Genomic DNA, 17,870 nt, shown 5'->3' with positions numbered 1-17,870 from the left:
GTTTCGCCCCCTATAGTCAGCGATGGAACTAGCTGACTATGCCGAGGCGCCGGTAGCCACAGCCACTCGGTCTTGGAAGGGTTGAGCCTGAGTCTGTTCCTCCCCATCCAGACCCTCACGGCCTCCAGACACCGGGTCATCACGTCAAGGGCATCGTTGGGGTGGCCCGGGGTGGATATGTACAGCTGAGTATCATCAGAAATTGGGAATTATGGTATCAGTACACCTGAAAGTTGCCAGGCTGAGAAAGTCTGAAAGTTGCCTTTTCCCATGTTAGCCACTCTGTTGCTAATCAGGTGCCTCTGATACAGTTTCATTGCAGTTCCTTTATTCTTCTGCCTCTCTTTTACCAGGAGTGTGACAAATCAAACAATGACCGCTTGGAAGAATGTGAGATTGAGGAGTTCTGTACACGGCTAATGAAACGGCCTGAGCTGGAGGACATCTTCCACCAATATTCAGGCGAGGACTGTGTGCTTTCTGCTGAGGAACTGCAGGAATTTTTGCATGACCAGGGTGAAGAAACAAGCTTGCAGCAAGCTCATCATATCATTCAGACATATGAGCTCAACGAGAAAGGTATGAACATGCTCCATGTATCTCAGCAATATGATAGTAAATTTACCAGCAAGTGAGTTACAATATTTTGTTTTCCAAGAACCATTGTTTGTTATGGTGGTAGATTACAAGAACATTCAGAAAGACTGAGCTACTTAGGTATACCACCTGATCAGGAACTTGACACAGGTTGCACGAAGGCCATTATTTCTGTGGAACAAGCCACAAAGTTTTCTTCCTGCTCCCACTACTTCTGGACAAGTAGTCAATCCAATACTGACAGGCTTGTAATAAATACAGTATAAGGAGTACTAGGATTAGGAATATTGCAGAAAAAAAAATATTTGCTTGATTTTAGTAACTGAATTCCTTTCTTGAATATTGTACTATATAAAGTAACAAACAGAGGAAATAGCGCAGACCAAATAAAGGAAATGGTCTAGTAAAATACTCCAGGTATTTACTTTTAAATTTTAAAAAGAAACTTGATAAGATATTTAATATATTTTATTATACAGGCAAACCAAAATTGGGGTATGGCAAGACTGCCTTGCACTTTTTATATTGCAGAGACAATATTGGTGCTGATGTAGCAGTCTGGCCTGAATGGCATTCTTGCTGCCATTTATGCAAATACTCTTAGATAAATTCAGCCCATAAATCAACCAATCTTTAATGTTTTGTTTATAACTTAAATTCACTGTATTAGATAATAACATTAACAATAAAATTACTTTCAGCAATATAACACTAGAATATTCCATGAGCTGAGCTTGTCTACTTGTAGCTACTTTGTGTTACTGCTACTTGTGTTACTTGTAGCTACTTTGTGTTACTGCTACTGTCACCTTTGGAGATTTTTATTTTTTTATTTTATTTTTTAAAAAATATATCCCAGTATACGTAGTTTATAGTCCTGGAATTTCTGGTTGTCATATCAGAAATACTTATCAGCACTGAATCAGTTTATTTCTTCATTTTACATCCAACAAGAGTCAAATAGGTGCTACTACCTAGATGACAAAACAAATGAGGCGAAAGAAGAGCCACATAAAAAATACAGTTGTTAGCTCTAGTATTTCCTCTTTACTCTTAGAAAATTCTAGACACTCTTGAAATGGAGAAGCAAAGAAGTCACCTTTGCTCAGCTCCTTAACTCAGTCCTAATGCTTCAGGGTTCCAGATTATGTAACATGTATGGTTTATAGCAGGGATGTCAAACTCGCAACATGATGTGACGTATTGCGACGTATCGCGACTTTTTTGCCATTGCTGGCAAGGGGTGGGCGCGGTTTCACTATAATGCATCTGGCCCCTGGGCCAGCAGTGACACCCTGGTTTATAGGATGATTTACTCCCATAATTGCTTTTCTCTGGAACTTTGGTTGGTACAACAGCAAATCAAGCAAGTTTAGTTTTGGTAGCAGTATACAATCAGTGTCCATATGTACGTACAGAAGAGATTGTTATACTTAACAAGGAGTATAAGAGATAAAGAGGAGTGTCTTCTTGTAAAAATGTCAAGTGAAACCATCTTTTAGATGGCCCTAGATCTCATATTTAACTCCCAGTTGGCATCTTTTCTGAGTGCGACTTATTGGTATTTATTATGTATTCTTCAAGTTGATCTAAAGCAAATTAAAACTGGACAATTAGACCTGTAATCACTACATTAAACAGGAATTTGTGTACACAGCTAAATTCTCTCTTCTATACAAGGAAAAGTGCAAGAGCCTGATTCCTCCTTCCTGCATTTGCTCATCCTTGTTTTTCTTCTATCTTCAGGTTCTACTTTGGAGAAAAAAACTTTCAAAGCCATTCTGTGGCTATTGTTGTCTTTTACTTTTAATCTTTTACAATCAGAACAGCAAAAGATTTTATGACATTTTAATTAACTTTTAACTTTTGGTTCATTTTCAGCCCTGCCAAAAATATGTATGTAACTGCAGTCATGGGAGATACATTTTTGGAACTAATTTTATCTTTTCCATGTCTAACTTGAATTGTGATTCAATGTCCAGGGTTGCAATTATAGTACGATACAGAGCGTTTGCATTATGGACAATAGATCAGCAACAACTCTACATTATTAAAAGCTCCTATTCTTTCCTTGGTTTCCTTCTTCTGTTTCTTTTGGAATTGCTCTTTTTTCACTTTGAATTCTAACCCTTTCTCAGTATCACGATTTTGCTGAAGATACTTGTTTCTACCTCTCTTTCTTAGAATTTTCTCCTGCTATTCTGCCTTGCATTCCCAGGTGCCTATCTGATTTTTCCATTGGAATATTTATTGAAATGTAAGTTCTTTAAGGCCAAACTTTTAATATCCTCCCAAGCCCTCCTCTCTTTTTTTTTAATTTTTATTATTTAAACCAACAAAACAAAACAAAACATAACACATATATACACAGTATATATTTTAACAGCAATTTCGTAACAGTAATCTTCTATTATTTACATTTCCCCCCTTATTCTTCTTTAGAGTATTTGTCCTTGTTGCCCCATTATTTCTTATTTGCATTTTTCTTCCTTCATACATTATTATACACACATTTTCCACTTTTAACCTTTCCACATTTATTCTCTCTTATTTCTACTCTCCAGCCAGTCATACCACTTGTTCCATATTAAATAGTATTCTGTGTCTTCCTTTTCTTTTATCTCTTTTGTTAATTTGTCCATCTCAGCACAGTCCTCCTCTCTTTGTCGTATATTGACAATGACACTTCCAGCCCCAGTTTTTTTTACCACACCTGAACCTTTCTCTGGGATTCTGCTCTCTTTCCTTTGACATTAACATTTCAGTCTACCACCAAAGAATGATGTTTTAGTTTTCAAAGCATTACAAAAAATAGTTATTCATCTGCCTCTAAGTAGCTATAACTATCTTTGCTTAAACCAAAGTTTCTCAATCTCAGAAACTTTTAAGATGTGTGGACTTTAACTCCCAAAAGTCTTAAAGATATTAAGATTGAGAAACATTGGTCTAGACCAGCCGGCTCAGGAATTCTGGGAGTTGAAGTCCACGAGTCATAAAAGAGCCAAGGTTGCCTACCCCTGGTCTAGACGATGTATAGGCTGGCACTGGGCTTGCAAGTCTACTTCAAGGCCCACCAACAAATTGAGATGCAAAACAACAGCTTGTGGATATATTTTAATATTAGGGAACAAGAGTATTTCAAATATATTCAACCAAGGAGTTTGTTTTTGATACCAGAAACAAGAATATCACTAGGAACCTCAGCCCAAGGTGTACCAAGATACCTAAGCATTTTTTCTGCTCAGAAATACAAGCCTTTATCCTATTACACAAAGAAGTCTATGAATGATTTGCCATCACAGCAGCTTAATTTAGAGTGCAGGATAGCTTGGGAGCCAGAAATTCTGTTCTAAAATCACTTATATCACTTAGAGATATGCCTTTTATATCCAACCTTCCTGACTACAAAGGATATTCTTGGTGCTTTCTGAGCTTGGTTGTTTTCTTGCAGGCATTTCATTACCAAATAAATATTCTTTTCTATCAATGTCTGTGCAAGCCTGAAATCCCAAGCCAATATAAAGCAACATTTATGAATTTATAAGCTTTTATTAATCTGTCACAACACTTTCAACAGAAGCCAGAATAGAGATAGAGGTCAGAGAATAAGAAAAAGTTGAAAAGATAAGATAGAGTTTCAGATATGTAAGCTACGTGAGGTGCAGGGCTGCTTCAAAGAGGCTGAAGATAGAAAACTAGGGTCATGCAAGAGCAGACTGCATGTTAAGAGCCAAAGAAAGTCTATAAAGCTCACTCCAATAGTTAAGTCAAAGGTCTGATTATAGAATACGGGGTAGGAAACGATGGGAAGCAGGAGAGTTGTTCCCAACAAGGGGAGGTAGTCTGGAGGATGCTCAGAGTTTTGGACTTTTCCTAATTGGACTAGTTGATGTCCCCTTCTCTTGAGGAATCACAGATATCTGCTCTCAGTCTGCTTTAACTGGTGATATGATTTAGAGCTCGGCAGTCTTCCAAGGCTGAATTAGCAGCCACTTGTGCAGAATCTGATTCACAGGTTACAGGATGCTTATCAAATAATAATAATAATAATAATAATAATAATAATAATAATAATAATAATAATAATAATAATAATAATAATAATAATAATAATAGTAAAGTTGGAAGGGACCTTGGAGGTCATCTAGTCCAACCCCCTGCTCAGGCAGGAAACCCTATACCATTTCAGACAAATGGCTGTCCAGTCTCTTCTTAAAAACCTCCAGTGTTGGAGCATTCACAGCTTCTGGAGGCAGGTTGTTCCACTGATTAATTGTTCTGTCAGGAAGTTTCTCCTTAGTTCTAGGTTGCTTCTCTCCTTGCTTAGTTTCCACCCATTGCTTCTTGTCCTGCCTTCAGGCGACTTGGAAAATAGCTTGACACCCTCTTCTTTGTGGCAGCCCCTGAGATATTGGAACACTGCTATCATGCCCCCCCTCTTCCTTCTCTTCATTAAACTAGACATACCCAATTCCAGCAACCGTTCCTTATATGCTTTAGCCTCCAGTCCCCTAATCATCTTTGTTGCTCTTCTCTGTACTCTTTCTAGAGTCTCAACATCTTTTTTACATCGCGATGACCAAAACTGGATGCAGTATTCCAAGTGTGACCTTACCAAGGCATTGTAAAGTGGTATTAACACTTCACATGATCTTGATTCTATCCCTCTGTTAATGCAGCCTAGCGCTGTGTTGGCCTTTTTGGCAGCTGCAGCACACTGCTGGCTCATATTTAGGTGATTGTCCACTAGGACTCCGAGGTCCCTCTCACAGTTACTACTATTGAGCCAGGTACCACCTATACTATACCTGTGCATTTGGTTTTTCTTGCCTAAATGTAGAATCTTGCTTTTTTCACCATTGAATTTCATTTTGTTAGATAGTGCCCAGTGTTCAAGTCTGTCCAGATCCTCCTGTATCCTAAGCCTGTCTTCTGGAGTGTTGGCTATTCCTGCCAGCTTGGTGTCGTCTGCAAATTTGATGAGTTCCCCATCTATCCCCTCATCCAAATCGTTGATATAGATATTGAAGAGCACTGGACCCAGAACACCATACACTTCCCTCCATGTAGATGTGGTTCCATTATAGCTTTTTCCTTTACAGGCTAAGAATTCACTGGCTCTCCTCAGAATCACAGGAATCGATAACACAACATATTTTTTCTGGTTGTTTGTGATTCACCTCTATATATTGATATTAACTTAATGTTCTTTTGAGAAAACTGTTTATTTGCCAATATTCTGACTCTTCAAATTATAGTGCAAATCTTCAATTTCAACTCTCACCTCTGATTTTTTTTCTACATAAGCTTCTCAATCTTATCTTCAGGGCTTCTGCATCCTTTCTATTTATATCCCATTGTTGTCAACCTGTACCCGTCTTAGCCACTAAAGGACCTGCCCCAGCCTCTGAAAGTCTATTTGCTTCCTACTCCTAATTTCTCAATGTTACCACCTTTAGTGCACATACTAAAATAATTGCAGATTATTTTTCTGTTTACTGCTGTTCCATTCATTCTTCATTCTCTTTCATCTCATCTGTGTATGCCAGTTATTAGACTGTGAACTTCTTTGGGGAGGGATCTTTAAACCTGTTCTTGGTAAAGTTCCATTTGTTGTATGTAGATGGCATTGTATAAATAACAATGTAATATTGCCCTTGAGTCTTTGTAAAGTTATCATCCTTGTGTAGCCACAAAAATAGATGTTTATTCCTCAGAAGATGGTCTATTATGGATGATGGCTGCTGAACATAGATATTATCTTCTGACTCATCTCCAGAACAACATCCATGAGATGATACTGCCTTTCCTTTTTTAAAAAAGTGGACTCCTTGATGGTTTTATCACAGTATTAAAACATTGTACCTTACAATAAAACCAATCCAATTGTTTTAAAAGATTAACCTAAAAACAAAACAACAACAGTAAAAAGTCATTGAGAATGGAAAAAGTTAGAAGTGCACATTCATTCACAAGAATTTACTATGATTTTTTGGTCCTTCACTTTCTCCTTATCCTTCAAAAAGTGGATTGAGGAGGAAAAAAATGAGATTACATTATATTAGCATTTTGCTAGTTGCAGGGAGAGGGAAAGAATGAGATACAGGTATTTGGAGTTTATACAACAGTATCTTATGAAATGTATCTGGTCAACCTGTTTCATGGATTGTGGTCAAACCTGCTTCACCAACTGTCTCTATTCCACAGCCAGGCAACACAATCTCATGATGCTGGATGGTTTCACAATGTACTTACTATCTTCAGCGGGAAACATCCTTAACCAGGCCCATGCTGGGATCTATCAGGATATGAGCCAGCCTTTATGCCATTACTTCATCTCTTCCTCCCATAATACCTACCTAACAGACAATCAGATTGGAGGGGCCAGTAGCACTGAGGCATATGTTCGGTAAGAAGTTTTCATGACCCAACTGTGAACAACTATAGCCAGTGTGGGTCATATTGAAAAACGTGATAGAAAAGGAGGTAGCAGACTAGGTATTGTTCTCAGAAATCCACAAACATCTAGTTGAAAGCAAGTCAAAAGGTCATATATTTGGGGGCAGAGGTGGGGATGAAGATCCTATCATATCCTGAGAACTGGTAACCACCTGTTATGAGTTTTTATCTATGATTCATAGAAACTAAAGGGGAACTGGGTGAGCAATGGATTAGGAGAGAATACCTGGTTAATGGGAATGGGTGTAGTTTGAATAGAACAAGATGAACAAGGCCATGGCAAGATGACAGAAAAGAACAATTAGACTGGTATCTGGGGAGGAATTGCCCTTTCCATCTGTTTATTCACTTTTCTGGCATCAGGTGGTTCCATTAATTAGGTAGCATGTAAACTTATTATTCACATTCACATTCACATTCATATTATTCTCAACTGCCCTTGAGTGAACAGTTTAGGGGCCATTTTGAACAGAATATAGTGAAGAGCAGATATGGTCAGCAGATATTATTTGCAGTTTTTGTGAATTGAAGTATGCAGGAACTCTTTGGGAGTTCTGGCATCAGATCCAAGCATGTGAGTCCTTGTAATAGCCAGAGAAGATATTGAATTTGGCCAGTTCAACAGGAGAATCAGATTACATATTATAGAAAGTCTAATGGCTCACATAATGTATAACACAAAATATAAACCATTTCTTTTACATCACTTGCCCAGTCTGACTACATTTCCTCAGCTTGATCCTCATTGATCTGATCTGGAATATAATCTTTGTTTTATGAATATTGCATAAAAATAATTAAACTACAGTTTCTATATTAACTGGTTTGATTATGCTACCCGGCACAGCCCATTGCTTTTCCTAGGCTGTCTTATGTGTATCTATATAATTTTAGATGTGGGTGTCTCTTCAAAAGCACATACAGTTTCACAGATTTGCTTCAGAAGCTTTAGAGAAGCATCTTGATTGCATACCAAACTGAACATCTTGAGTGTTGGAATGAAAACTATAAATTCTTCTGTCTTTTACCTCTGTCCATCCCAGTTGCATTTTTGAAATGCAAAATCTATTTCTTTATCCTTTTTTCCCCATTGGCAGGGCATTAATGAAGGGGTGCCGTTGCGTGGAGCTTGACTGCTGGGAAGGTTCTAATGGAGAGCCCATTATCTACCATGGCCATACTCTTACTTCCAAGATCCTCTTCCGGGATGTAATTGAAAGCATTCGGGACCATGCCTTCAAGGTAGACTAAACTACAATACACGTTTTATACTTGAGATCCTCTTTTTTAGTTTTAATGTCAGGGGCAAACAACCAGAACCACTTATAGATATTTTATTGTTGATCACCTATATTACAGGAATCTTAACCAGACTGTCTGCCTTTCCTTGGGAAGTGGCAGATATAGACCTAGAGTTTGATCTCAGACGTTTCCTCTTCTAACCGATCCTAAGCTGGAATGTCTGTTTATTACCCTAAAGGACCCCTCTCTCCTTTAGATTTCACCACATTTAATGATATCATTATTCATATGCTATATTATTGATTAAAGTAATAGCTGAAGTAAAAAACATTCTTGATTTATATATGATATGGCCTAGATATTTTATTAGAAGAAGCATTATTTGTTATGCGAAACAAGAAAAGTTTTCAGTAGAGACTTCCCAGCACTTCTTGTCAAGTAGCATTATATTGCTCATATATTGGTAATGCAACAGTCATAATACTCCCTGTATTGTTAAGTGTCCCAGAATTAAATTTTAAAATGTATCAAAGAGTTGAAAGCTTATGAGATCTTTGGGATGCCTAAATCTTAAAAGATCTGGGACATTAAAAAAAGATTTTGAAAATTTGCAAGCATTTTAATATATCTAATAGAGATAGCCTCTAGTTTCTTTGTTTCATTCTCATTCCCTAATAAATTGTCAGGATGTTTTCAGAATACAACTTTATTCAAGAACCATCCAGAAAAGGAACAGTGCTTCTGGGATGGTGTCTATGAAGATTCTCAATCATCCAGGTCATAGTTATACCAAAGGTGCTTTTTTTTCAAGAGGCAACTGGACATTTCGCTTCTCATCCAAGAAGCTTCTTCAGCTCTGACTGGATGATGGGGAATGGAAGGATTTATACTGGTCACATGCATTCTTTTAGAGAATCATTGATCCACCTGGAGGTTTATCTGTGTCGTCAGGGTCACCTGAGTAGTGCAAATGGCTGTGGAGCCTTCTTGGACTGTGTTGAAAGGACTGTGTTGTGGATTGAAGATAGATGATGTCATATCCCTCCTCCTCTGTTGAGAGAGGGCTGTTCAATAGACAGCCCTCTCTCAACAGAGGGGGAGGGATATGATTTGCATGATTCAGGTGACCCTGACAACACAGATAAACCTCCAAGTGGCATCAATGATTCTCTAAAAGAATGCAAATGAACAGCTGTCTGCAAGGTGTATAAATCCTTCCATTCCCCATCATCCAGTCAGAACTGAGGAAGTTCTTGGATGAGAAGCGAAACATCTTCAAGAAAAACAGGAAAGTCCAGTTGCCTTGTAAAAAAGCATCTTTGGGATTCTAGGATGGTGCTTTGCTACCTGTTATTTTAGTAAATCCTTGTATTTGAAATAATTTAACACCATATATTCTTCTAGCCTAATTGTACAACTGTTGATTGATAAATTCTTTGCATAAGGTAGAATGGGTTTTTCATGTACCCTTCACTCAAACTTTTTAGGACCTTAAAAATCAACATAGCAGCAGAATTATTGTGAAATGTTTTGAATCTGTGGGTCAAAGTAATTGTATAAATATCATAACATATTTACTTTGGTCTGTAATAGCAAAAGCACTTTAACTTATATATCGCTTCATAGTGGTTTACAGTCCTCTCTAAGTGATTTACAGAGTCAGCATAATACCCCCAACAATCAGGGTCTTCATTTTACCGACCTCGGAAGGATGGGTGGCTAAGCCAATCAGGATCGAACTCTTGGCAATCAGTAGAATTAGCCTGCAGTACTACATTCTAACCAGTGCGCCACCACAGCTCCATACAAATAAAATATTTAGAGCCTTCTGGAAAATGAATTGATTTATTCTTCTGGAGTACCCCTATATATTCTCCAGCACATCACATGAATTTGAGAAAGCTGGCAGCAAGATTTATATATACAAATACACTTGGTTGTCATCATGTATTTTCATAGATACCGTCAGTTTCAATAGTTGCATAATAAATAAATATCAGCAGCTATTTTATTTCCCACTGTTGAGACATATCAAGGAAATGTTTATGTGCTGTTATTTTTGTTTTATATTGCTTGTAAAACTATAGATCCACAACCTACATGAAAAAAAATGGCAGATTTGTATAAAACTATATCCAGAAGTTCTCTCTGAACTAACAGGAAAAAATTGTTGCTATAAACAATATTTGAAAAGGGCTGCTGTAGAGAAATGATATCTTCCAATCCTACTTTATATCCCCAGCACTCTTCCTATCCTGTGATTCTTTCTCTGGAAAACCACTGTGGCCTGGATCAGCAGTCTACAATGGCCCATCACCTGAAAACTATTCTAGGGGACATGCTGTTAATCCAACCCCTGGACGGAGACCTGTCTAAGCAACTGCCCTCACCAGAGGTAATATAGTTTGCCTCTATTTTCATTATATAATTGTCCAGCATTGCATAGGTGGGTGATCAACAACTTTCCTAGTAATCTACAGGCTATGCAAACCACATTGAGAATCATGAAGGGAGTGTGATTTGATGAATAGGAAACTGGTCTTTCTACGCTCCAGAACAAGAAGCATGTATTTGACAAATCAACATTGCTTTGCAGCCATAGTCCGATTTGTATTTGTACAGTATCACTATCCCAGAAATTTGAGGGACTAAGAATTGCACATTATCAACTTCTATCATTTGCAGTAACTGCACTGTTTTACATGTTTATTCTATATTTTTTAGTTCTTTTTTTATACTCAAAATGAATTTTTATGTTCTTAACTGTCTAACAATATCACACCTGAAATAGTGTTTTGTGGTGGGATTATACGACAAATAAACAACAGTTTGGTCTAGTGGTTAAGCCTAGAAAATGGGGGACCGTGAATTCAGCTGGGTGACTCTGAGCTAGTCAGCCTGTCTCAGCCTAACTCACCTCACAAGGTTATTGTGGGAAAAACAGGAGGAGGAAATTGTGTTGATTATATTTGCTACCTTGAGTTATTTATAAAAATAATAAAAGTGGAATATAAATAAATAAATGTTTTATTTTTCATGCCATATTGGTACTTCACAAAAAAATGTAAAAGTTTGCCAAATTAAGTGAAGAATAATAGCAGTGCGAGTTATACTTTTGCTGATTTAAGGATGTAGGAAATCACAATCCCTCACTCAGCTAATTAAGATTATTAGGAAGGTTTTATTGTAGAGCTAAGTTTATTGGTTTTTCTTTCCCAAACTTTACAGCAATTGAAGGGGAAGATATTAGTGAAGGGGAAAAAACTATCAGAGAACAAGACTGATCCAAGAGTTTACTTGATCTCCAATCGTGAGGAAGAAATGCAGGAGGAAGAAGACCAGAGGGTGAGGTTTAGATCCATGTTTCTGAAGGAGTGATTAAGAGAATATTAGGGAAACCTCTAAGGTGGATATTCTGTAAAAACAAACCAATACAATTCAGGGTCAAGAATGCAGCTGAAGTAGGACTGCTGAAAAGAAGGTGCAAGTAGAGTTCTCTGGGTCCCAAGATAAACTTCTCAAATGGGACAGACTTTAAACTTATCTCAACTTCCTTGTTTACATCTAACCGTTATCTGGATTTTTGCAGTCCAGATATTGTACCATGTAGCCAAATGTGTCAAAAGCATAAGGTAAAGAATGATCCTTTTAGGGAAACTCAACAGCCCCCTTCCCCCCCAAAAAAACCCAATGCTGCAGTTCTAAGATCACTGTCTCCCTGCATTTGCTATATTTATGCTATTGAGAAAGAAGGAGGCTACAAAAGTACTGAATATTCGTAGTGGAGATTCACAAACATCTTTTCTTCCCCCTGCCCCCACAAATAGCTCAATAAAGATCAAGCATGATTTATAGCCAGAGAGTGATGAGGAACAGAAAGCTCACAATTGGGTGAGATAGAAAGGAATACCCAGAAGAAATCAGGCTGGAGTTCTTAACAGAGCACTACAACAAATTAGGCACTTCACTCTTGTTTCTTTGGAAGAGTTTATGTCATCAAATGAGGGCATCTGTCAACGCTGTTAATATAGGATATTATTGCTTTGACAAGATATGCAGAACTATCTGGTATTTTTAGAGTTAATTCAGATGACAGAGAAAGGGAGGAGATTTATAAGGAAAGCCCGGGAAAAGGAACGGAAGTGAATCTTTGCCCTCCGGGCTAATTGGAAGATGTGACTTATGACTGCAAAATAAGGGAGGGGTTTAGCAAGAAAAGTTAGACGCAAGCAAGAGAAATTCAGATTCTGGCATCCATCCATGACGTGCCGTCAATATGTTACACTGTTAATAAAGACTTTTAGGATAAACAAGGCCTTGAAGTTCTTTGAAGTGTTTCATTAGACGGAATCATGACTACACTACAACAAATTAGACAGTTCACTCTTGTTTCTTTGGAAGAGTTTATGTCATCAAATGAGGGCATCATTTCTTCTGAATTAAAATGGAAAATTGGGGTCTTCTGCTGTCAGAAGCTTCCTTTAAAAAAATGTTAGAGCTGAATATAAATAGGGTAGTCAGCTGCAAGCCAAAAAACAACCATCATCATCTCAGGTTAAACAGCTTCTGTGCATTTAAAGTATTCTTTACTTCACTTAGGACTTTTCTGTAATTCAATGGTCCTTGTTTTCCTAAAATAGAGAAAATAGTAAAAAAAACTTCCTTTTGGGCAAAGTCTACATTAAATGCTTCAATTGGGGACTGCTAGCAAAATGCATCAGTTCCGATTATTCTTTGGAGTGTTTGTATGTATAGGACAATATGTGCCAGTGATGGGTAAACTTTAAAAAAAGATAATATATGTTTGTAATAGTGAGTTGACTGTTGACTGGCAAAAAAGTCTTTCTTTCATACAATGTCTACTTTATTTTTGGAATACAGTGCCAAAGATGTGACTAAATAAAGAGCAAAAAGGACAAGTAGAGAGAGAATAAATCTAATAAGAAATTATTAAGTTATGATAGCTGTATGGGAGCAAGATCAGAGGTTGAAACTATATTAATAAAATGTCCTGGGAACAAACTTGAGGAGATGCCTTCATGCTTTTTAGTTGTCTTCCAGAAGCATCTGATTGGCTGTTGTAGGAAGCAAGATCCTGCATCATTAGTAAAATCCAATAAAATTGCTTAAATTCTTCCTCTAGAAAATATAACTAAATGTAATTTTATACACACAGAGATCTTTTAATTTTTGTTTCTGCTTCTTTCTTCAGTTTACATCTTCTTTCCAGGAAGTCAGACCTTTGCAAGTAAGTATTCCTTCCTTCTTGGAAGAGATCCCAACATAGCTGGTAAGTGTGACGAGCAAGCAAGCAATATAGTCTTTTACCTATCCATAATTCAAATGTAGCCAAATTTGAGGGTATCCTATTCATCTTGGTTGATGATTAAAATATTGTGATAAAACAAGTGAAGAGAAAACTGTCTTCTTTATTTCCTTGAAACCCTTTGTTGATGACCGTTCCAAGTGTAGAGGGATAGATGTTCTATAAAGATCATAACATAACCATGCTGAAAGAAAATAGTCCAGGGAAAGAGAGGTGCTATTTTCACAGGATGCTATGCCCACCTACAAACATAATATCCACAATTGCTTTTAACTGCTTTTCATGATGATGTCATCATATGCCACTGCAAGAGCATTTGCTGGTAAGGAAAGTTTAACATCCAATTCAGGACCCAGGAATTTCATTCTTTGTGCTAAAAGGGGCATGCCAACTGCTGCTGTGCTACAGCGTCACCACTACAGATAGGTTGATGTTGGATCACGAAGTAGTATCTTCAAAAGACCTCATCTTTGTGGTAAATACATCCTTGCATGATTACTTAATAATGCAGCCTTATGAAAAAAAGGCGAAGATTCTTTCAAGTTGAACCTTACTTTTGGTTCTCTCAGCTGTGTAGCTTACGTGCTGGTTCTACAAAAATTTTCATTTTTCAGATTTTTCTGAGATTTTTTGGACTCCTGGGCAAGAAATTCCCAGTCTTCTGTCCAAATATATTTGGGGCCATTCTGCTTAGTTTCTGAGATCTGTCAAAAATTGGCTAAATACTGTACTGCCACCTGCTGAGGCAAACCTATGTAAGCAAGTCCACATATGATTTAGCTAGATTTCCTAACCCCTGAAAGAGGTCCCCAACGTTTTGAGCACCAGGGACTGGTTCTGTGGAGAGAGGTTTTTTCGTGAACTGGAGGGGGTGTGGTTTTGCATGCTGTCTGCATCCTGTGGATGGGGCTTCGTTTGTTTGCATGGACCAGTTTCTGGCATGCCGCAAACCGGTGCCGGTCCATGGACCAAGGGTTGGGGACCCTGACCTACAGGATCCATGGTATGGCCCAGCAATGGCATTAATGAAGGGGGGGAACTTTCAACTTACAAAACTTTCCTCTCTAGTTGACTGAAATATATTATTAGACTCTACTTAACAGTACCAAACTAGTAGCTATTGGCAAGCCTGAATTAATTTGTTTGCAAAGTAGGATGTGTTACCTGAAGTGGATTTTTAAATTCATTAAATTAAAATTAAATTAATTTTTTGCACATGGCACTTCTTCAGGCAAAGGATGTAGTGCAGATTTCCCGAGAACTCTCTGATGTGGTTGTATATTGCCGGGCTGTTCCATTCCAAAACCTTTCTGATGCCCTGTTCCAGCAGAAGCCTGCAGAGATGTCATCATTCAGTGAGCGAAAAGCCAGGAAGCTGATCAAAGATTCAGGTATGGGAGATTGATTTCTTTGGGATGTCAAGGGCTCTATGATATGCCAACTTGCTTTGTGGCTTGGTCTGGCTCAAATCTTTTCCAGATGGTTGCCTAAATTATAATTGAGTCTTTTAAGGGTACAGTATAACCCTGGACATTATTGATTGTGATAAAACAAGAGAGAACAATAGCTTTGTTCATACATAGCACTAACTTTTAACCCCAAAGATGTTTTTTCAAAAGGCAACTGGACTTTCTTTGTTTTTCCTTGAAGACGTTGTGCTTCTCATCCAACCTTCTTGATTAAGAAAAGAAATGTCATCAGGCTTCTTGGATGAGAAGCAAAATGTCTTCCAGGAAAAACAAAGAAAGTCCAGTTGCCTTTTGAAAAAGCACCTTTGGGACAACCATGATCTGAATGACTGAGAATCTCCATAGATCAACTTCTAATGTGGTTAATTTGTTTTGGATATAGCATGAAATGTGAAATTATTTATTATGGCTTTGTATAGTGACATAGGCTATTATACCTTGTTCATCACACCACATTTAAAAAAAAAATCTTACCATAATATGATCTGTGAACTAGACTTAAAGGTAGTGATTAGGAGTATAGCTAATACACATATTCTGCAATCCATAGACACACACACACATACACATACACTTTTTGTAAAAGCTGTAGAACGTAGGTGAACATATTACAAAAGTCTTGACCTCCAGCCTAGTCTTATAGGTAGCCAGATTTTAGAGACTGAGAAGGAGTGCCAGAATATAATCTGCAATATTGTAATAAGATACCCCAGTGCTCAAAAACATTCTCTCTGACAGAATATGGATATGCGAGTCAAGCAGGACAAGACTGATTGATTTATTCATGATCTTGTATTCTAGCCAGTTCCAGTTGGGATAGGCATACAAATAGTCCTCATTAAATGTCCACTCATTCAACAACAATTTGAAGTTATTTTTTTAATTTATTCTTTTATTGATTTTGAAACAGAAAAGAAATGAAAAAAGAACAAAAAACAAAAACAAAAATATATACATTGTCAAAGAACAAAGCAAAAAGTGTATTTCTTAAAAAAGTGAAGTAAAATGCAACAAAAATGCATTTATTATTGAAAACGTGTAAATGTTTAATACATTTATATAACTATCCTTTTTATAACCTGCTTTGTACAAATGAGTTCCATATTCCATTATATTTGTATGTACATAGTGGCAAGTACAATAATTAACCTACAGACAATCTGCTAATAGATCACAAGTGCAATCTGGTCCTTATCTATTGAGTAAAAGGGACTATTCATTTATCTTTCCAATACTTCAATATCAGTATTTTGCCATAGTAAAGGCATGGAGAATCCATTTATGTTGTCCAGTTATCAAATTCCAAGACTAAGTATGTAATTCAGAAGAATATTATTTCCTGAAAATGTTAGCTTTTGTCACACAGTTACATTTATATAGTCCATCACTTCCTCCCAAAAGAACATTGTAGAAACATCTGTTTTAAAACAACATTATCCTTATTACATCTTCAATAAATGCTGGCCTAGGCAATCCTTTTCTATATAGATGTAAAGGAGTTTAAGTATTATTTTTGTTGTTGTATAAATTACAGTATAAGATCCATTGACACTAGTGATATGGAGGTTAAAACCCCATTCCATTATCTAAGCAATATAGGAACGTCTAATTTTTTATTCCAGACATTTCTTAGCATATGAATATCAAAATGATTTCTTGATAACCAATATCTATAGAAATTATAGAGGTTTTTTTTTTTTTAGTTTAAAGGACTTAACATGTTGCTCTAGTATCTTGGGTATTTCAGAAGCTGAGAATACTGCTGGTCCAAACAATGTTGTTAGCAAATGTTATAACTGTAAATATTTCCGTTGGGCTATATCAGTGATGGCGAACTTTTTAGAGACCAAGTACCCAAAAACTGGCCCCACCCCCACCCCGCCTACCCGCTGGGCCACTCACCACCTCCAGGGCCCGCCGCAGATCACCCAGGCAGCCCAGCAGCGCCATGGTGGCCACACCCTCTGCCCGCGCCCCACAGCATCAACTGTGCACAATGGGGTGTGAGGACAGAGTCTTGTCTATGCTGCCTGGCTGCCATATCCTTGGCTGCGCTGCTCCACATGGGCCACGCTCAGGGGCGACTCTCCTCCAGGGGGCTGCTGGTGAGGAGGGGGTCACAGGAGGAGGCAAGGCTGGGGCAACGAAACATGTGCCCACAGAGAGGGCTCCAAGTGCCACCTCTGGCACCTGTGCCATAGGTTCACCACCACTGGGCTATATCATATAGATGATATTAGTTTCTTAACATACAATATGATAAAAATCCATTCACATCATTTATCATTTGATCTAAGGTCAATATTTTCCATCCAATTTTTTCATATCATCTTCTTTTTTCAATTTGTAAGTTGGGTTTCTTCATAAAGTTAATTTAACATGGGGGAAAAGGGTTGAACTTTTATCAGACATTCCATTCCATAGTTTTCTAATTGAGGTAATTATTTCCAGAGATACTAAAATTTTAGTATCCAACCAGCCATGTTATATTCTATATGTATATTCCATAGTTGCCTACCTCTGAAAATTAATACCAATTGTTGGCTTCCAATATTTAATACTTGACAAAGGTAAACATGAGACCCCCAGACTGATAGTCATGGGGGATCTCAACCTGCCATCGGCGGGCGAAACGTCGGCAGTGGCTCGGGAGTTCATGGCCTCCATGACGACCATGGACTTGACCCAATTAGTTCATGCACCCACTCACATAGGAGGTCACACACTGGATCTGATTTTTGTCTCTGGCCAGTGGCAAAATGATCTGGAAACGGGGG

At 37.7% G+C, this 17,870-nt stretch overlaps 1 protein-coding gene across 2 annotated transcripts in view; it reads left to right on the top strand.

Moving 5' to 3' along the window:
• PLCD3 (phospholipase C delta 3) overlaps positions 1-17,870 on the top strand; it is a 75,149-nt gene that overhangs the window by 42,634 nt on the left and 14,645 nt on the right. For both annotated transcript variants that reach the window (XM_015814629.1, XM_015814628.1), the window contains 7 exons: positions 354-579; positions 6,805-7,006; positions 8,154-8,298; positions 10,541-10,693; positions 11,527-11,643; positions 13,511-13,546; positions 14,856-15,015. In XM_015814629.1, coding sequence (XP_015670115.1) covers positions 354-579; positions 6,805-7,006; positions 8,154-8,298; positions 10,541-10,693; positions 11,527-11,643; positions 13,511-13,546; positions 14,856-15,015 — 1,039 coding nt within the window. The remainder of the gene's footprint in view (positions 1-353; positions 580-6,804; positions 7,007-8,153; positions 8,299-10,540; positions 10,694-11,526; positions 11,644-13,510; positions 13,547-14,855; positions 15,016-17,870) is intronic.

The sequence above is a fragment of the Protobothrops mucrosquamatus genome, unplaced genomic scaffold, assembly GCF_001527695.2.
Source record: "Protobothrops mucrosquamatus isolate PMUCROS unplaced genomic scaffold, P.Mucros_1.0 scaffold269, whole genome shotgun sequence".
NCBI classification, from domain to species: domain Eukaryota; kingdom Metazoa; phylum Chordata; class Lepidosauria; order Squamata; family Viperidae; genus Protobothrops; species Protobothrops mucrosquamatus.
The sequence above is the reverse complement of the archived record's forward strand: the minus strand, read 5'-3'. Positions and strand labels throughout refer to the sequence as shown.